We start from the raw sequence: 20438 nt of genomic DNA, 5'->3' as shown, positions 1-20438 counted from the left end.
TGTCATTGACACACGCTTGGTCCAGGTTTTTTTGTGAACATTTATTTCCTAAAAAAAAAAAAGAGAGGAAACATCTAAAGAATGACATTTTTACAAAACATTTCATGTAACATCATAATTAAACACCGCGTGACAAAGCAATGCGATCCAAAACAAAGCAATTTCAATGGAGTCGTTTCATTTAAAAAAAGAGGGACGGGGGGTGGCACAGGCCCACAGGTTATGTTTCAGTGAGGATCTCGGCGATTTTGGCCAAGTCGGCGGTGTTGAGCGCGGTAACGAGGTTGTCCACGGTGGCCTGGCTGCCCACGCGGTCCTGCCACGCCACCAGCAGCATCTTGGCCTGCATCTCGGCGTCCTCGCTGTCGGCCTCGATCTCGCGCAGGTCCACCGCCTTCACCTCCAGGTGCTCGGCCAGCGTCTTCCACTGGCCTCCCAGCTTCGCTGCCACCTCATCCATCTGCTCATTGGTCACCATCTTGTTCTGCATGTCTGGGCCTGGGGTCAGACAAGCACCACATGAGACAATGAGTCATTGCACAAATTATCTTGTTGCCTGTCAATTTGATACTCTCAGATACAGAGCTTTTCTATTTCACATATAGTGCTTTGATAAAATGACATTGGGTTGTTTTCCAGCTACATGAGTATCGATAAGATGAATAACAAGGAGAATGCAAATATTTCGGCAAGAAAAATGATCTAACAGATATACATATGATCTCTGCAGAGTCTCTCGACACAATGGAACTCCGTGGTTCTACAACTGTGCCTTGTGGAGACGGCCTAGAGGAGTTGATCAGGAACTCACTATCAGTGCTTTGCTTGAGAAGGTTGTCGCCATTCTCGTCCTCGTCGTCTTCCTCTCCAGTCTTGATTTCCTCAGACGGTAGGTCCTTCTGTGGGAGAACGGTTACATTAACTGATTAATTACAGGAACCTGCTGCAAACCTATATTTCTGAAAATAATCAAACGTTTTTCAGGGGGGCAAAAACAACTTACCGGTAGTTCTTTGGCTAATTTGATCACCATGTTCTCTAAATAGTCTGCCAGGTTCTTGAACTGCTGGTTCGTGGGTTGGAAAAAATGTGGACTCCTTCTTGATAACAGTCGCAGAGCACGCCATCCGTAATTCGAGTTTCGCACAACTCTGCAATGTAGATAACAAGCAGTTTGACTTCTCTTAAGCTTAACAGATGTAATGCCGAACCCCATATCTTTCCAAAATATATGGTGAGCAGGAGTAATCTGATTCCCCCAGGAGGCAAATTCACACATACTTGTATTCATCTTCCACCATGTTGGCTGGGTCTGCTTGTTCAATAGCCTCTTCGAAAAAGTCCTCCAGGGATGGCATGAACTCTCTGAGAAACGGCAAAGGACTCCCATAAGCTTTTCAACAATGTTATGAACTGGATACTGTAGGCATTACATTACCAGGAAGCTATGACATCTGAAATCTGGAAAAATGACAGACCGTACCTGTTATCAGACTTGCACGCGTCCATGTTGTCATGACTGAGGTTCCATAATCTTGTAAGTTCATCACTGTAAGAAAGACAAACATCCAACCATTGTTAGCACTATAAAAAAAAATCATCAGAAACAACAGGCATGGCATACATGAAAATGGCTAGATTGGCAGGAGAATCTTCTTACTTTCCCATGAAGACCTTTCTGTCTGGGCCCTTGCCCAGAAAGTCCTTTGGAGCAGGTCTCTTTCTAGTGGGACGTGTGGGTTTGGTCTCTGCAGGTCTAAGAGAATGGAGGTGGTGGGATCAACATGATGAAAGAATAATGCACAACATATCCAGTCCCTGTTACATATCTTTCCATCTTTCCACAAGTTTTGAACATACCTTTCTTTCACAAAGCTGGGGCATCCCTCATTTTTCCATGAATTCCAGTTCTCTTCCTTGTTCAGGATATGCTGCAGAAATTACAGATACGAGTCAATGTTTGAGTTGTTAACTTAACTTCGAAAACATTTCTGAGGGGCATCCACAACATTCTTGAGAGAGTCATTTTTGATCTACTAACCTCAACCATAGTAGCGAAGCCCTCTCCATCAGGGGGTGTTTCTCTCAGCAACTGATGAGGGGAAAAAACACATACTACAGGATCAGTAGCATGCAAACGTTGTGTGTACAGAGTGCACACTGCAGAACACAAATATTGAATACAACCTCTGTGTGTGACTGTGAAAACATACCTGATAAACTAGTTTAGTTGTCTCCTCCATCCAGGTACACTGATCATCATTCAAAACGCAACTGGAGCTGCAGAAGGAGAGGGACACAGAGCCAACATGGAACTCATTGAAGAGGACAACTCAGTCACCACGAGTCCACCGACAGACAGTCTTCTACTCTTCTTATTTTTCCGAGTATATGTGTTGGGCTTTTTATGCCTTTAATCAGACAGGACAATGAAGAGAGTGACAAGAAGCAAGTGGGAGAGAGAGATCGGGTGGGATTGGGAAATGACCCAAATAGAATGTGGTATGAGCGATGTAGCCACTTGGGCCACAGTGTCCCCTGCCTCTGCTTACCTTTTGAATTTGACCTGGCCCTTGAGGTACTGGAACAGGATGAGGTACTGCAGGAGGATATGACGTCTGAAGTTGCTGTCACTGAGCTGAAGATCCATCAGCTGGGGACAACAGCAAGAGAAACAGAGTGCACGTTATTAACACTGTCTGAAAATCGGAATACTTTTCATGACGACTGCTGCCAACTGCCTTCATTTCAATGACAAGATTAGCAAGCATCCAAGGCATATAGAAGTGTCAGAGGTTGGACCACCAACCTTCTCGCTGGTGAGAAACTTTGCGAAGTAGACATGCTCGCCCCCGGGAGTTCTCAGCTCATTCAGCTTGCGCTTTGATGCTTGAGTGTCGTCAAGTTTATAACTCTTGAACACCGCAAGCGTCTCATCAGAGAACTATGGCAAAATCAAGCATAACAGTCCATCAGTAAACAAAACCACACCTGCATTAAGAGCATTAAGAGTTTAAACCATTCTCACAAAAGTAAAGGATGGTCTCTCAGGGGAGGAATGATTACATTTGTAAACTGGAAAGCCACTTCAAACCATTCACGTTCTAGAGTAACTATTCTGGATAAGGGCTATTAGTGTTTTCTGGAAACCATCCATTTATTATTTTCATACTTAAAAAAAAAAAAAATATTCACAGAGCAGTACCTTGAGAAATGTCATCCATGAGAATTTGTCGTAACACTGGACAGGGTTTCTGAAGTAGTCCTGGAGAGTCCAGAATTTTCTGTAGAGGTTGTAATCAATGGGAATGGAACTGCAAAAAAGTAAACAACAACACAATATTATGATTTTCAGTACTGGTCAGTACTGATACGGCAATCATTAACCCCGTTTCCAAAAAAGTTGGGACACATTGCATCCTATTTCTATTGGAGATGGGGCTGAACACGAACTAGTTTCTGCTGAGGAGCTTGCAGCCTGTTATCCCCTCAGTTTGGCTCAAACACATAACGGGTACAGACATCATCACATGGGGCTTTACCATGTGGCCGGCTCATCCTCATCCCCCATCTCGCCCTCCTCCACGTCCATTCCATCCTCCTTTTCCTCCAAGTGCTGTGGGAAGAAGGACATCTTCAGTAAGATCCATTTTACCATCATTTACTGAATTGCCAACACGCCTGCAGCCAAGAGATAAGTAGCCAATCTGTCCCATATATGACAATACAGTACATACAAAGAGCTATACTTACACGTTGGCCAAATGTGCTCTCTTGTTCATTTTTATTAAATACAGTGATGTTGTCAAGATTAAATTGACTCTGCAGGTTCAGACCTGTGAAAGAAAAAAGCAATGAACTCTGATGCACATCACATCAATACACCAATCCAAGGTTAGTCTATATGCTCTCAAGTAAAGAAAAACTGACACGATCAAAACATCAATGCCCACACTTCACAGGAAACAAATACATGTATCCAACCATAAAAGCGGCAAATGTTACATGGATTTACCTGATTTCTCTGAAAGAGGAAACAGTCTGGCTAGAAAGAGCTGGATTCGACCACAGAAGACTGTATTCTGAGACTTGGAGAGCCGTCGTAGAAGATCTAAATAAAGCAGTATCCATGAAGCAGGTTTTTCATTGGCAACATCCAATCATGCTCTTAACTGAAGTTTAAACTATCACAGCATGAAAAACATTAATTAATGAATCAAAAATTAAACAACCATTACCATTGCACATTCTCAACAAGTAGTTTTTCCCAGCAGAGTAAAAGGAACTCTGTGGACGACAAGATGAGGTGGTTATTGTGTGAGCATGACATAGGCCTGGTATTTTCTCACAAACGGTGTATTGTTCACCTACACTTTAAGCCTGGGCTTCATATTGTTCTAATACAATATACTGATTTAAATGTGAGCTATCATTATCACTACAAAATAGCATATTTTACAAAGTACAGTAACTAGTGAACCCTGAAGAGGTCTGAACCTACCGACTTCCACGTGGACACATTTTTCTCCACAAAAGAAAATATTTTGTCACACTGGTCGAGAGGGAGACAGTCAAGCACATCGCCCAACAACAGGAAAGGTGTCGTTGCAGAACAGACGCCTGAGTGAAAGATGGTAAAAAAACAGTCATTCACATTTGGCAAGACATCATCATCTACAGTTACTACTACAGAATCCCTTCCGTCCACAAGTTCTAATCATGATATGTTGTGCATGCAACCAGGGCAACACACCTTCAGTGACCCCATCAATGCTGAGGTAAATAAGGGCCAGGAAGTCATCAGAGTCCGCCTGCTTCACCTGCAACACAAAACAATTACTATCCACAGGCACGTGGTTTCAAGCACTCAGCAGTCTAAGTACTGTTGCTCATGCTGATCTACTGGGCCAACTTACAATCTCCAACTCGAGGAATCCTCGCAAGGCTTGGTCGAGCGTGCTTTTTTTCTCAGCTTCGCTACAAGGGTCAGACACGACAAACAAGACGTTAGCAAGTCTCTGCACACCTGTGTGAGAAGCATGTGAGGTATATTGGTTTAAGCAACACTTACTTTCCTGGTAGATGACTGAACGCATGTACCAACGGTTTGCTGTTTTTAATGTCCAATGCACTTGTAATTGCAGCCTGTAAAATGTACAACCACATCGGGTTAGCGAGCTATCATGTTAGGAAATGCAACATTCTCTCTTGCATGCAGCACTGATACACAGCAAGGAAATCAACTAACGTTACTGGCGTCAAGTACCTGTTCCCGTTATTGCTGTGAAACAGTAAAGGTAACCTTAACTTAGTGTTAGCTATCACTAGCTAGATTACCGAATCGGGCTAACCCAGATCAGGTAACCAAAATGCACACACGAATTCCTTTTTTTGGTTCGATAAGGTACAGATTGATCTGAGGCTGGTGCTGCTGAAGCAATGAGACATTAGCCTAATCTTAACTGGCTAGCCAAACAGCTCTGCTGCGTTAACGTAGTGTGCTAAGTTAGCTGGCGTTACACTAGAACTAGTCCATTTCATGTTATGTAGAAACTCCACAATGAACCTACAAACCCAATCATAGTTAATGGGCGAATATTTACACACTGTTACTGTTTGCATAATTGATCTTCCATTGTAACACACCGTAAATTTGTCCTTAGCTTCGACGAAGTTTAGTATAGTCGGAGACATCTTGATGTTCCCATGGACAATTCAGAAGCGTTTGCTTCCGGTTACACAAGGTAGCAATAATGCTACAATATCAACGTAAAAGTCATAGAACATTTCCAGTCACCGTGACAGGTATCGGTTTCTATTCTTCTCTACTGCTCTTAACAGTTAGTATGACCTAGATATATACATCTGATTTAATACGTAGTAAATTAAAATACCTCTTTGTTTACCTCGTTTGTGATACTCTAGAGTACACAGACTTTTATCTTGTAGAGCTTAGCTATCTGGAATCTGCCACTTATGTCCACTAGATGGCAGCAATTTCCACGACATCTCACAAGACTTTTGGACAGCATACAGAAATGTGAGGTAGGCCAGCCTATGTGTTGCCAATAGAGTCAGTGGGCCAGGCCTACTGTGACCACAATAAGCAAAAGTCCAGGCTACATAAGCATCTCAATCTTGATTTGCTACTTTTGTCAAGTAGGCCTATGCAACCATAGAAAGCTATGTAGCATGACATTAAAATGAGTCAAGATGAGAAGTAATGGCCTCCTTACACCAAACATTGACATGATTTGGGAAAGATTGGAATCTTTTAACTAATGCCCCAATTCAAGCTTTACTCAAAAGGCTACAATCTTCCAAAAATCTTTCTAAAATCTTGTTTTACACTTTGGTGTAAGGGGGCTGTTGTCATCTCCTATATCATTATGTTTTCTTAATGACACACTTACCTATTAAGGAGTGTCACCATGGAACATTTTAGGAAAGGCCTCATTCTAATGGTTAGGATTAGGAATATCCTAATAGCAATAGCCAATAGCAAATAGAACTCCTACACTATTTTGGAGTGTAAAGTAGGCCTACAGTCCTTTGTTGTATCCTTTCTGTAGCCTACTTACAAAGTTAAAATTACTTCAGTTTGTCTGCAGTAGCCTATCACAGAAGTGTAGCGATATTCTGAGCCTTGTCAGTGGCTTAAATTGGCGATTAATTTTGATGCAATGAGCTTGCCCCCAAGGCTATCGAGATGCTATTTCATTGTAAATGTATATTCTGTTCATAGTCTTACTCACAACTAGGCTACTCTGATTAACCTAGTCCCCACCGAAAGTTTACACTTGTTATCATTCATAGACCCAGTTGTTCTTAGTCTGGAGTTGTCCTTTAACATTGGATGTCAAAACATTTCTGTCTGTAGGTTTGGTTAGAGCAATGTTCTATCTTGTGTTACTTTGAGCTGACATGCTCTTACAGTTGGGGCAGAAGTTGCTGACAGAATGACAGAAACTTTGTTTATGCCAGGTCAGCTAAAGAGAGTCAACTGTCAACTGCACTTTTGGGTGTTATGTCGTTAGAAATGTGAACGTGGATGTAGCAATGTGTTAGTTTGGGAAAGAGGAACCAACTGATGGCTCAGGTTAAGGCTTGCAGAGGTGAAATTTTTGGGATATATAAACACATCACCCCACTGGCACAATTTGTAACTGTGGCCATTATCTCTCTTATGAAAGTTCTGAGTGATCAAGCTAGCTCCATCTATCTTTGTTTTTAAACAAGAGGTGCAGTAAAGTGTGTGGGGGGTCTAAGAAATCCTGGACCTTTCAAAACACACACTTTCAGTAATGGATTAGCAATGGATTGGGTCTCACTGAGTGCCTGGTGCCCAAACATTGCAAGTGAACAATCATCAGTTGCCTCTGTACTACTAGGAGTCTGACCCCTGTTGCCAAGAGCTGACGCAGAGCAGACAGGGGAGTGTGGAGTTGTGAAGTCATGCTGTTGCCTCTCCCTAGGAGAAGAGTCTGCCATTTGTCAGCAACACCGGGAATGTGCGGGAGTAACTCTTCCATCCACCTCAGTGTGCAACCTTCACGTACTTCGCTGGCTCGTTGCATGGCCGTCCGTCGGCCGAGCCTCTGTTCTTTATTTCTTTTTTAAAACAATAGTTGGGTGGATGGCAAAGACGTCTGTTTGGGAGTAAATCATTGGAGCACACCCCACAGAAGTGTGCAGTACGCATAAACGTTTTGGGGATTCAAAAGAGCCTCTGATTGATATTCCCATGTGATGATGGTCAGCGATGGACAAATAGAAAGGAAGGAAGGAATGGCTGTTTGACTGAAGGGGAACAAGGGCAGAAGGTGTGAAAATAAGACCAGATGAGAGGGTAAACGCTATAGGTGTAACCGAGAGAGACAGTGAAACAAATATGGAAAGCAAACATTCAGCACAATGTGAGGATCTGAGAGAGACATCAGAGGAAGCTCAGGTTTTGTAGAATTGACACAAGAGGATGTTTTTATTGACAGACCTGATCCATGTGTTTCAGTCCATCTGTGCTTCAAGGGGCTAAGACGTGTTGACAGATGAGACACTTTGACAATGGAGAGGAATTGGCCATTTGTCACTGACAGCTTCTGTCAGATTCGGTGGAAAACAAAGAGAAGAGGAAACCAGGCTATTTTTCTTGACTGACTTCTTTGCGCACCTTGGGCAAACTTGGTCAAGATAGCTACTGCACATCTCAACCCACTATTTGTTTTCAGACATCGATGTCAGGTGATGTAGTTGAAAGAATGTCTAAAAAAAAGTGTGTTAATGTGTGATCAAGGCTTTGAGGCCCATGGACCACCATTTTTCAGGTGTGGTCAGCTGTAAATACCAAAATTCGTGGAAAAGACATATAGTACACGAACATATCCCTTTGAAAAACAATACAACACATTAGTCAACCCTGATGCAGAACAACATGGTATTTTGTTATTCTTGCTACATCCTTCCTTTTGGTCTAGGTGTGGTAAATCATGCAAGCAGGTAGGAGTCCTTTCCAACACTTTCCTCCCATTACCTCAAAAGTGCAGCCAAAAACAACCAATGGATCAATGCTATGTCCGCCCACTGTATCTTTCCGAGTTATGTTAGGTAAAGCCTTGATATGGCAGCTCTTCAGCAGTGATTAGTACAGGGGGTGGGGGGCTATTAAATTCCAATTTAAAGAGTACGTGAGCCCACCCATGTCCTCTATACAATGAAGCGTGAAAGTGCCAGCAAGGAAATTAAAGCCTGCTGATTTCTATCATGTCAGCAGGTACACTTCTGGTTACTGTTGTGCTAAGTGTTTTTTCCCTTTTTATACTCATACGCACATACATTTACCCTTGCATCGACTTACTATATATATTTACCTTCTGGGCCCCCTGTGGTGGGGTTAAAAGGGGGCTTTGGAGGCCTTCCAGCTTTGTTAAATGACTGTCACTCAAAACACAGGAAGTTTCATTTTTAAACTAAGATTACAGACTGCATGGTACTTAAGACAGCATTGGTGTGATGGGGAAAACATCTTTTTTAATAATCACTTTCACCTTATAGCAAACATGTTTCTGTAATAAAAAAAAAACTGTTTTGTCAGCCATGTACATGTAGAATAATTAAAAATGTATCAAATGTTGCTATTAGGACATATGAAACAATAACTAAAACATGAATGAGGTCAATTAAACTTATATTGAAATCCTTATCATTTCAGTATAAATCTAGTGTACTGAAGATTGTGCACAGATAACACTGATAAAATACAAATGCCAAATTAAGAAAAATACATAAGAATAAAAGATAAAAACATTAAAAGGGGGATGAATTTCTTCAGTTTTGAGCATAAGTGAAGACAGCCATAATCTTAATTTTAAGACTGACATGATAGCATACGACTTCATCCACACAAGGAGACGATGGCATTATTGCCTGCTAGGCCACTGACCAGCAATTTCCGTCTCCTCTGCTACGTCGACCTCATTGTAGTCATTGTCCTCTCCGTAGGTCAGCACAGCCATCCGTGTGGATAAGTCCTCTCGTCTTGGGTATATCAGGAAGTCATAGACCAGAGCTGCAGCGACCCCTCCACATATAGGGCCTATCCAGTACACCTACATTACACAAATTATAGAATAAAAAAAAAAGAATGGTTCTACATTTTCCAAAGTGTTGGTTGATAATGCTCAAAATAAAGGTGCCCTGAATGCACATTGGAAGTGAAGCTTGAAAGTAAAGTGTTTCAGACCCTATATACCCACCCAGTGGTTTTTAAATGACGCCGAAACGACTGCAGGCCCAAAGGAACGGGCAGGATTGATACCACACCCAGTGTAGCTGATCTGTGGAAAGAGGTCATGGTGAGGAGGAGGAGGTTTTGGAGCTGCATATCAGAGCAATCAGAGACATATTTGCTTAACTGAATTTACAATCTTAATAGATATTTTGAGCATAATATTGAATATTGAACAGACTTGATAGTCAGTCATAGTCATCCATAGTGATCATTATTTAACCATCTTCAGATGGTGAACAGACTGAATACTGGACATTTTATGTAAACACTAACACAACTATTTGTCCTCCATCCCCGTGCCTCCCTTCCTCCCTGCAAAATATCTCAAACCTTTCCACCATTTTTACAAGCCACAATCTGTCTTCTCCTTCCTATTTATCTCTTTTCAACACCCTCTCCCTCACATGACCTGATAGGATCGAACATGACCCTTCTCAAAGTGGTCCTCTTTGACTTTTTTGCGTTTGACACTATTTTTGGTATTATCTACTTTAGCACTATCCTGGCCCCCATGTTTGAGAAGCATGTTTATTCAAGTTATTTCAGGCAAATGTATGCTGTTTTTACAGCAGTTTTGAGCCGATTCTGGTGACCCTAACAGAAACCAGAGCCTTAACATTCATGCACTTATGATCTACAGCACTTCTGAAACTAATTTAGTCTTCAATGATACTTTTCTGTGCCGTTAGACTCGTAAAATGAGTGTTTTGTTGATGGATGCCTAAACTGCTTTTCCTCACTCCCATACATTCTTAGATAAAAAAATGACAGTAGCAGGTCATCAGTTAGATGGTGTGTACTCACAAGGGCAAAATGACCCAGACCCACAGAGAGACCTATTGCAAGGGGAGCTGAGCCATTCACATCGGTGCGCCTTTTATCAGTGGTGGCCAACACACACAGGACCAGCTGGAAGGTGCCTAGAAGCTCAAGTCCGAACCCTTGGGCTGGACCTATCCCAGCTGCTAACTGTGGGGAGAAAAGATGAGCAGTAAAACAATTAGATTTCAAATACACTCCTCAAAAAACGATTCATGCAATATTATCAAATCTTGACAGCCATAGATCATGGGATCAGAAAAGTAGGTTTCTGGCCACAACCTGAATTGTGTGTGGATATGTGTGTGGCAGCCACTCACCTCGTTGACTCCTAAACCCTTTGTGTAATCAGGTCGAAGTCCAAACATGATGGCGCTGGCAAAGACAGCGCCCACCAACTGGGCAATGATGTACAGCAATGCCCGCAGCCAACTGATCTGGCAGCTGACCAGCAGACCCAGGGTGATGGCCGGATTGAGGTGTGCCCCACTAACGTGCCCTAGACTTTGGGCGAGCGTGGCAATGGCCAACCCAAACGCCAGTGCCACCTTGACCTCCTGGTCGGGATCTTTGTTGTTCTTGTTTCCAATGGCAGATGCGATGCCAATGAATATAAAGAGGAGCATTCCGACAAACTCTGCAAATACAGCCCTCCAAAACAACCAGCTTTTCACCTCGCTCACCATGGTCAGGTCGTTGTAGCTTCTTCCAACTCAACTCGAAAAGAAAATCTGCCCTGCATGAACAGACGTCTATAGCACTGCTGACAGTTGCACCACTCAGCCTTTGCACCCACAAACTGTGAGGGGCAGTGGCTACAATGAGCATGTCTGTTCGACAAAACCGAAACATCATTCTATGCAAGGCTTGAACAGGAGATATTTTGTATATTATCACAATTCTGAAATTACTCCAGAGATCAGTTCTTGACAGATGCAATTAGGAGTTCTTGATAGATGCAATTAGACTTTACCATAATAATGTGTAATAAAATATTACAATAAAAACCATCTATAAAGAAAATCATATGGAGTCTGACCTGATGCTAATAATTTGACAACTGTTCTAGTTGCACTGTTCTCCATTTTGTGGTCAAAATGCCTTCTGCTGTTTTGATAGACTGCATAAACGACATCGTTGGTAACTGATGTCTACCCCTGACATATTAATAGTGTTATCATTTACACATTTATATTGGACTTCTGAATGTTGTGATGTTTGGTGTAATGGTTAGGCTTCCATTAAATCAAACAGCAGAATGACATTAGTCAGATAGTCCATGGTTTTTTCACAATGTCAGTCAGTCTAAAAGGGAGAACACACACACGTTCGACACCTCAGTCATTTCTCAAAACATACAACATTCAACCTGTTGAGCTATGAATTTTTCTGATAGCAAAGAGCAGCCATGCACCTTTCCAAATGTTGCCCTTAAAATAGATACGTAAAATAGACACATTAAATTACTTAAATTCCTTTTTTTATTGCCATCATCACAAAATTTAGGCCCCTGGAATGAGCAAATCGTTTTCACTGCTTGGCCCACTGGTCTCCCTCAGCGCCGTCCAGCAGAGGTTCTCGCTCACTTTCACAATCACCATGGCACAGGACCTTGAGATTCTCGGGAAGGTCGCCAAGTTTAGGAGACAGAAGCAGGTTGTAGAGGAGGGCAGCCACAATGCCCCCGCTCATGGGACCAGCCCAGTATACCTGAAAACACAAAAAGATTGAGATATTGTTGGATCACCACATGACTCATGAACACAATCCATTTAAGGGGCATATCAATTCTTTATTTACACTTTTAGAGAGCATCTTCTTTGAAGATTACAAACTACTTTGCCATGTCAACTTACAGACTCTGGCACATCTAAATATGCTAGTCAACTCATTTTAATGGCACTCAACAGGGAAAGCTCATAGAAACACACCAGTGCACTTGCACATGCATGCATGCGCGCGCGCGCGCGCACACACACACACACACACACACACACACACACACACACACACCTACCCAGTGGTAGTCGAAGTTCCTCAATATGACTGCTGGCCCGAAAGAACGAGCAGGGTTAATGCCACACCCTGTATAACTTAACTGCAATGAAAAGAATGCACAGAACCCCATATGCAGAGGGTATAAAACATTTGCTGAATCTGTTTTGAGGTAAACAAAGCAGGCTTCACAAGCCTCTTGTTAATGGTCAGAGCAGCATTCACTCACGCCTCCCAGGTGTCCGAGGCCCACAGAGAGACCAATGGCCAGTGGTGCTGAACCGCTGACATCACGTCGCCCTTTATCTGTGGTGGCAATGACGCAGAGTACAAGCTGGAGAGTGAGCAGGAACTCTATGCCAAAGCCTTGAGCAGCATTGACTCCATTCAGCTGCGTTCAATGAGGGAAAGGAAAATCTTCCATTATACACACATGATAATTTACCTTCTGAAATGAATGTATAAACTCAACCACACACACTTAGCAAACATCTTGAAATCATACATTATGTAATATGTATATGAAACATGCATTTCAGTGGTTTCCCCCCTCAGCTGCACATGACCAGTTATTTACTGTAAACTAACAAATTCAGAATGTTTACCTAAAAGAGAAAATAAATAATTTAGCTGTAAAGTTTTCCACAAGAGGCAGGCATAAGATGAGCAGAAGACCTTCACACTTAACCTGACCCACAACCTACTCAGAAATGATCAGACACTTATGCATCAAATTCTCTTCAGACAAACGGACGGTCTCATATTGGCCTACCTGGTTCAAGCCTAGAGCATTAATGCTGGCTGGCCTTAGTCCTAAAGTAACAGCACTGGCTAAGATAGCCCCTAGCATCTGAGCGGCGATATAGAACACAGCCCGGAGAAGGCTGATCCGGCAGCTGGCCAGCAGGCCCAGGGTCACGGCTGGATTGAGGTGTGCCCCGCTGATGTGCCCCAGACTTTGCGCAAGCGTGGCAATGGCCAACCCAAACGCCAGAGCCACCTTGACCTCCTGGTCGGGGCCGCTGTTGTTCTGATTTCCGATGGCAGCCGTGATGCCGATGAATATGAAAAGGATCATTCCAACCAACTCTGCTAGGACAGCGCGCCAGAATGCCAACGTTTTCATCTCAGTCGCCATACTTTAGGCTGCCAGGTGTCTTTTTAAAAACAGATGGAATGGGAAAGTGGAAAAGACATGGGCCAAGCAGCACAACACAGACGGGTTGGTAAGAGTATACACTTTGCCAGCGCAAATATTTGAATCTTCCGGCGGAGACGAATTAGGCACCTTACAGGTGCAGCTAGTTTCGTCTCACAGGCCAATTAACAGCTTCAGTTATAAAACCGCTGCACCTGCGTTTTTGCTGCGCGTGCAACTGACCGTTCATTGCACCTTAAAGCCGGCCTTGGGTTGTCCGGTTTTGGCCTGACTTATCAGCGACTACATTTTCAAAGTCAGACAGAAATCATTAGGAGTTATAGCCAGTTCTACCGTCAACTACCTACACAATTTGGTGCCAATCTTAGCGGTTTTAAGAATGTCGTCAGTCAGTCGTTATTTGATATTTTTTTTATATCAAACATGCGATATTATCGCAAGTCTTTTAGTCCTGGTTCACGCAAATAGTGACTGGCTCCAACACCAGAGAAGAGTTGATGCATGTGCTTGATGTGTCATGGACAGCTGGCTAGGGCCTTGATGAAACCCATGATTAATTTGTTATTCTACAATAAATAACTATAGTCGGCTATTCCATGTGACAAAACAACTTTATATCGGTTAGGGATGTCTCACATTAAGCAGAAACACGAAAATATGATTTTGAGGTCTTGTTCAAGTGCTCGATGGAAACGGAATGTAGTTCAGTCATATCGCTCAATCAGTGGCCCTGTCCCTAGTCGTGCAAAATCATCTTTGACTACTCTCTGACTTAAAAACTCGATGTATTTTGATGTGAGAGGGTCTGAGACTGTAGTGTCTCATTTTTTTCCTAGGGAAAATGTGCAACCTGATCTCATGACACCTAGAAGGATGGCCATGGAAAACCCCGTTACATTTTGGCACTGATCCCTAAAATCTACTTATTAATTTCCTCAACATTGCGGGATAGCGGTGGGGAGTGTTCGCTGTCCACGCCACTCTCTATTTAAAGTCTTAATTTCCTTTCAAAACACGAGTGGTTGTTGAATCTATGACCATAACAATGTACCGTGGCACGAAATTTGGCGCTTCAGAAATATGACGTTGCGCACCATTGGAGTCTGTCGGTAGCATGTGCTCGTGCAGGAAGTGCAATGTAATATTTACAGTGCCAACAGCTCTAGGCAATCAGGTAACACAGATGCTAGTCCTGATTAGAGCATGCAGAAGGAAAAGGAACACGGGCCCTCAGGGACATCTAACATTAATTCAAACAATAAACGACCTGTCCTCCACCTTGTCAGTTAGATTAGACTCAATCTATAGCAATAACAATAATCTATGTGCAATGTAGATGTTATGGGTGTGTAACCTCTATGAATGGGTCTTATCCATCTGTTGATTCCGGAATGTTTGAGTAGGGAGAGGCTGCTGAGACCAGACAATGAGCATGCTATCCTTGAAAATGTACACAAGCATATTTAATATTTTTTATATTTCACAAATAAATATTAATAAGTACATTTTATAAAGGGAAGCATATCATGTTTTGATTTTGACACAATTGACATTTTTAATATTTCATCTTTGGTATTTGCACCCTGCAAACATTGAGGCTTGCCTCTGGCCATAAAGACACACAATCTACTTCACCCATTGACAACAGTTTCCTGCTATGTGTCTAAAAATAAAGACTACTGCTGTGGCTTGCTGGGTCAGATATTGTATTGCTGTGGCCAAACTTTAGTGAAGGTCATAGTAGTCACTATAAAATAGGTTGAAAGAAGCTACTGCTAGGTATGAGTTTAACAGGGCTGTTCAGTACGATTCAGTGCAGTTTGAACCCCCAATCCTAAATGCATTCATTCTGAGGGTTGACTCCCAGCCTCCCACTAGAATTATCGTTGAAGTACTTTGGTACAGTTTTGTCATATCTTTCCTGTTTCTCTGCATTGTGATGATAGCAAGGCAGTTAAAAAATGACAGAGATATAAAATGCAGATGCTTGCATGTATGCAAGCCAGTCACCATAGTCACCAGAGATACATGTGTATGGATATACTTTTCAACACAAATATGTTTGAACAAATACATGGAACACAACAATATTATTTCAGCAACAAAACATTCCACCTGTGAAATATGGCAGATAGTTCGCTTTTATATCTGTGGTTAAAGTCCAGATGGTTTTTATTTTTCCAAAACATATCTAAGAGGCAGCTCATTAAATGATGCTGAGATGGTTCTCTGCTGTTTGTGTTGTTGGAGTACAGCAACTTTCGCAGCTCGAGCTGGGGAAGCTGGTGTTCTGTTAAATTGCTTGCTTATCAACAGAACCATGAGGTTTCTAACTCATTTTAAACACTTAACCACAATTAAGACTAACACTGATCTGCAGTATTACTATAAGAAAAACTGTTTATAGGTATGAATCCATGCATACAGACCACCAGATGGCAGTAGCCAAACTGACGGGAGACAAAGTTATCACTGTTTTGGTTGAAAATCTTCCAACATATCATTCCATCACTAGCAATGTGTGGTAAGGTAGTTAAATCTATGCAAGTCTACATTGATGTTTGTGGTGTTTTGCAGTGCAATGCAGTTACCCTGAATAGATTCACAGAAGAGTAACCATTCAGCATTCAACCAAGCACTGCATATATCAAGATTCTCAATCTCCTCTTTTTTCTTCTGGCTTGCTTTGCAGGAGTGGAACTGTAGCTGTCTTATATTGCCATTTTATATTTTGGTATAATGCATGAACCACATATTTTTGTAAAATAGTCTACCCCATTGGGTTAGAGTCAGGAAAATAGAACATAGATCTGAAATATCAATGATGACAAAGATCACCTGTTCTTCCTCAATTAGGTCACAGTGAGGGATATTATGATATTTTACAAAATGACAAGTTTGAGTACAAGGTTCTTGAACAGTACAAGGAGAATGACATGATGCTTATGCTCAGTGTTGGGAGTAACGAATTACAAAAGTAATGTAATTACTGTAATGTATTGCTTTCTGCTGTAACGCGGTAATGTAAGGCATTCCAAAAACGAAATGGGTAATATTTTACTCGGTACAAAGGTCAGTAACGCAAGTTACATTGCATTTAAGTGGTGTTTTGTTTTTACTATCGCCACACGAGATCTGTAGAGGAGAAACAATCCGCGCAAATATAGCCTAGAACGTTTTTTTCTTACTTGTAAAAGATGGCTGAAGCTGAAGCAGGCTCGACGTCAGACAGGACATGTTCAAGATGGACATACTTTCATTACTTTCAGTTTGTAAGAGACAAAGATATGAGGATGGAACATAGTAAGTGCACTTTATGCGCGAAACCAAAAGATCTACCTCACGCAATAGCACAAGTAATTTCACGAAACGTTTAGAGCGATGCACGCTAACATTACGTGAGTAAAAAGAAAGCAGACTGAAGACGAGAGAAGACTATACAAAGCAGCTGAATTATCCCGTTCCGCGATGCCACTTGAAACCTCAAGAAGTAAGGAGACTTGTGGAAGAGTATGGTTGAAGATATGCATCCGCTGTCAGCAGTGGAGTCTCCAGCTTTTTGCAAGACCCCCGTCCAGACTAGCAATGACAAGGTAAGGTGTTGTTGCCTCAACAGGTTGTCACTGCTGTAGGCCTAAATAACTAGAACAGCAACATCATGTCAATCTGTGATCCAGACAAAAACGTCTGTTAAACACAATAAACATATTAAACATATAAAAATATTAGCTGCCACAAGTCTCCTTACTTCCTGAGGTTCAAGTGGAATAGAAATGCAAAAAAGTGTATCTTGTCAGGTCTTTGGCTTTAGGTTAGGCTATAATATAGTGGGCACTGATTTTAATGAGTAGGCTAGGCCTAAGATTACCATATCTCTAGTGCAATTTATCAGACTTAAACCCTTTGTCGGTTTCAAAAAATTCTGCCTATGATTGAGTTGGATTGAGCATAATAAGCTACATAATATATATATATATATATATAAAAGTTTATATGAAAGTAACTCAAAAGTAATGCAGCAGTAGTGTAATGCTTTACAATTCAGTGACAGTAATATTGTAATGTAACACATTACTTTGAAATGACAGTAACAAGTAATACATAATGTATTACGTTTTTGAAGTAACTTGCCCAACACTGCTTATGCTCTTGCAGCCATGAAATGGAGGCCATTCCATACCACTGACGATTCATTTCAAGGCTTAATTTATGACTTAAACAATACCACAAAAGCGAAACCCCCCATGGCTTTAAACAAATGGAGAGGATGGGAAATGGGAGGCATCGAACCGCTTCAAACTGCTGTGTGAAGGGTCACTCTGCCCCAGGATTAATGCATTTAAAATACGCTGAGGTATCAGACAAAAATACGAGAAATGTTGTTTTCACTGGCTACTGATAAAAGGGACACTGTTGGGAACATCTTTTCAGAAGGTAGAGAGACTGGAGGACTCTGTGATACATTTCCAAACAGCATCAGAGAACATCCAAACAGTGTGTTCCTAGCATTTTAATAATCTTAATTTTGTAAAAGAAATTCACTAAAACCTTTCTCAAAACGTAGAACCTTTTTTTAGTATGTTGCAGGTTGTGATGGTATATTTACTTGTCCAAAGGTTAACCTCCCCAATCATAATCAGATAGTCTTAGGCATAATATAAAAAAAGTATTTTACCCCAAAATACATCCAATTATCAAAACAAATATCTGTTCAGTCAGACAATTTCTTTAATTTTTATTTTATTTTCAAGAACAAGGGGAAACAGTTTTTCAATAACAAGTGGAAAAGAAATAGCTGTTACATACCCAACATCTGTATTCTCATATACTTACAAAAGTGAAGACAAGGAATCAAAGTGCACACATAATACAAATATAAAATGATACAATAAACATTTACATAGAAAATAGTTTACAAAAATATGTGATTCTACATCTAGAATACTGACGGTGAAGCTTGTTGTTTGAAACAGTAAAAAGTTATCTTACACGATCTGTAACAAACATGCCTTGTTTAAAAGGCTGTTAACAATTTCAGAACAGACAAGCATATGTGAATGCAAATGTTTGTGAATATTTTCTCCTGGACTAAAGATACTTTCAGGTGAGACTTCCCATGAGTTGTAATTAAAGTAGAAAAGCTATTTTCCAGACATAAAAATAATCTTCACATGTATGGATAGACAATTTAAGAGACTGTACACAACATGTAAGGGTTGACAAGCTTTCACTTTGACGTCAGCTCGACTCCTGTGGGGTCATCTGCTCCGTTGACGTCGTAGTCTTTAGCCGGTCCGCTCATGAGCACCTTCATGCGGTCGGGGAAATCCTCCGTTTTTGGATAGAGCAGGAAGTCATACACAAGAGCGGCAGCCACACCTCCGCTCATGGGCCCGACCCAGTACACCTGTCAACAAACGCACGAGTATGAGATCTCTGTAGTCATGGACGCAGAATGTAGAACTTGGCTTGTCCTCAGCAACGCTACATGGTTTTACTGTAGTTAATCATGAGTTAATCATGAACGTGCCGTTACATCGAGGCCATTACACTTTGTGTTCTATCACCTCAGACAATATATGACAGTTTTCCTGTCCCTCTGACCCATGAGGTGTGGGGTTTTTGGCTTACCCAGTGATTTTTGAAATTGGTCGTAACGACGGCAGGACCAAAGGACCGAGCAGGGTTGATGCCACACCCAGTGAAGCTTATCTGCAAGGGTGTGAAAAAGAGAGGAACTGGTCATGAAGTGTCTCAGACCACAATACAGGCACACCACATGCTTGCAATCCTTCTTAAACTTCACTAATAGCCACAGAGTTAAATCATCGGCATTCATCTTTTTTACGGATATATAGAATACGCTTTGCATTTGTGAGGCTCTGAGATATACATAAAACGCTAACTCCCAAATGGCTTGTTATTCACACAGCAACAACAATAGCAATTTTGGCGGGGGGAGAACACTGCCGTTCTCTCATCCACATACACATGAGCAGGGTTTTTGGCTCCACTATTAATTACTCACGGCTGTCAAGTGGCCCAGGGCAACAGAGAGACCAATGGCCAGGGGGGCGGAGCCCGTCACATCCCGCCGTCTTTTATCTGTGGTTGCTATGACACACAGGACAAGCTGGAAGGTGGCCAGCAGCTCGATGCCAATACCTTGACTTGGGGACAAATCAGGGTCGAGCTGCATGAGAGAAAGATAGAGTGAGTGAGAGAGAGAGAGAGAGAGAGAGAGAGAGAGAGAGAGGGAGAAAACATTAGACAAAAAACAGTTTGTCAAATTACATCAGATGGATGAATGGCTTTTCATAATTGCGCTTTTTCTCATGAAACAAGGACTGACACGACCCTGCCTTGGACAAAGGACACAAATATGCAGACATTAAGGGTGTCTGATATGCATATTCATTGAGGCTATGTTTTTCAACACAGAGTTGTTTTTTTGTCATGGCTCTACCTTTTAGATGGGACATACTGAAAAATAGTTTTTTCGGAATAGGGGGCAAATAGAGCTTGATGGCCAAAGTTGTATTCTAAGCTTAAATAAAGCTGTAGAAGTTACAAAATGACAGATCACAATGAATACCACGGGATAATATGTTTTGATGGTCACAGAGAAAAACACAGACAAAAGAAACTGGCAAGTACGTCAGCAGGAATTAGTTTAAA

General features: G+C 41.7%; 4 protein-coding genes across 4 annotated transcripts in view; all 4 read right to left on the bottom strand.

Annotated features, from left to right (window-relative positions):
- Positions 1-20: 20 nt before the first annotated feature.
- thoc1 (THO complex 1) lies at positions 21-5792 on the bottom strand. Its single transcript, XM_062529852.1, has 21 exons — positions 5647-5792; positions 5072-5145; positions 4917-4977; positions 4754-4820; positions 4502-4620; positions 4239-4287; positions 4016-4111; positions 3754-3836; positions 3543-3616; positions 3206-3314; positions 2810-2944; positions 2553-2653; positions 2214-2280; positions 2042-2092; positions 1861-1931; positions 1661-1756; positions 1484-1549; positions 1282-1365; positions 1004-1151; positions 812-899; positions 21-498 (listed from the first exon to the last, which is right to left on the bottom strand). Exons 1-21 carry the CDS (start codon positions 5692-5694, stop codon positions 221-223), a joined length of 1965 nt encoding a protein of 654 aa, XP_062385836.1. The 5' UTR covers positions 5695-5792; the 3' UTR covers positions 21-220.
- A 3213-nt stretch (positions 5793-9005) lies between these two features.
- On the bottom strand, positions 9006-11350 carry LOC134072949 (aquaporin-1-like). The gene is made up of 4 exons (XM_062529842.1): positions 10927-11350; positions 10592-10756; positions 9753-9833; positions 9006-9605 (listed from the first exon to the last, which is right to left on the bottom strand). The coding sequence occupies exons 1-4, from the start codon at positions 11290-11292 to the stop codon at positions 9417-9419; spliced, it is 801 nt and encodes a 266-aa protein (XP_062385826.1). The 5' UTR covers positions 11293-11350; the 3' UTR covers positions 9006-9416.
- Positions 11351-12069: 719 nt separating this feature from the next.
- Positions 12070-13844, bottom strand: LOC134072930 (aquaporin FA-CHIP-like). Its single transcript, XM_062529819.1, has 4 exons — positions 13374-13844; positions 12831-12992; positions 12624-12704; positions 12070-12316 (listed from the first exon to the last, which is right to left on the bottom strand). Exons 1-4 carry the CDS (start codon positions 13737-13739, stop codon positions 12137-12139), a joined length of 789 nt encoding a protein of 262 aa, XP_062385803.1. The 5' UTR covers positions 13740-13844; the 3' UTR covers positions 12070-12136.
- A 4643-nt stretch (positions 13845-18487) lies between these two features.
- Positions 18488-20438, bottom strand: part of LOC134072941 (aquaporin FA-CHIP-like) — a 3234-nt gene continuing 1283 nt past the window's right edge. The window contains exons 2-4 of the mRNA XM_062529828.1: positions 19789-19953; positions 19392-19472; positions 18488-19167 (exon numbers count right to left, since the gene is read on the bottom strand). Of these exons, the coding sequence (XP_062385812.1) occupies positions 18988-19167; positions 19392-19472; positions 19789-19953 (426 nt within the window). The 3' untranslated portion in view covers positions 18488-18987. The remainder of the gene's footprint in view (positions 19168-19391; positions 19473-19788; positions 19954-20438) is intronic.

Source organism: Sardina pilchardus, chromosome 2 (genome assembly GCF_963854185.1).
Source record: "Sardina pilchardus chromosome 2, fSarPil1.1, whole genome shotgun sequence".
Taxonomy (NCBI): domain Eukaryota; kingdom Metazoa; phylum Chordata; class Actinopteri; order Clupeiformes; family Clupeidae; genus Sardina; species Sardina pilchardus.
This window is presented reverse-complemented; position numbering and strand designations above follow the sequence as displayed.

Excerpts from the sequence above, each read along its gene's own strand:
- thoc1 (XM_062529852.1), bottom strand. The coding sequence starts at position 5,694 with ATGTCTCCGACTATACTAAACTTCGTCGAAGCTAAGGACAAATTTACG. Across the intron at positions 4,821-4,916 it reads GATTCCTCGAGTTGGAGATT|GTGAAGCAGGCGGACTCTGA; the intron begins GTAAGTTGGCCC and ends TTTGTGTTGCAG. Across the intron at positions 1,550-1,660 it reads AGAAAGGTCTTCATGGGAAA|TGATGAACTTACAAGATTAT; the intron begins GTAAGAAGATTC and ends TCTTTCTTACAG.
- LOC134072949 (XM_062529842.1), bottom strand. The coding sequence starts at position 11,292 with ATGGTGAGCGAGGTGAAAAGCTGGTTGTTTTGGAGGGCTGTATTTGCA. Across the intron at positions 10,757-10,926 it reads AGGGTTTAGGAGTCAACGAG|TTAGCAGCTGGGATAGGTCC; the intron begins GTGAGTGGCTGC and ends TTCTCCCCACAG. Across the intron at positions 9,606-9,752 it reads CGTCATTTAAAAACCACTGG|GTGTACTGGATAGGCCCTAT; the intron begins GTGGGTATATAG and ends TGTGTAATGTAG.
- LOC134072930 (XM_062529819.1), bottom strand. The coding sequence starts at position 13,739 with ATGGCGACTGAGATGAAAACGTTGGCATTCTGGCGCGCTGTCCTAGCA. Across the intron at positions 12,993-13,373 it reads ATGCTCTAGGCTTGAACCAG|CTGAATGGAGTCAATGCTGC; the intron begins GTAGGCCAATAT and ends CATTGAACGCAG. Across the intron at positions 12,317-12,623 it reads GGAACTTCGACTACCACTGG|GTATACTGGGCTGGTCCCAT; the intron begins GTAGGTGTGTGT and ends TTGTGTTTTCAG.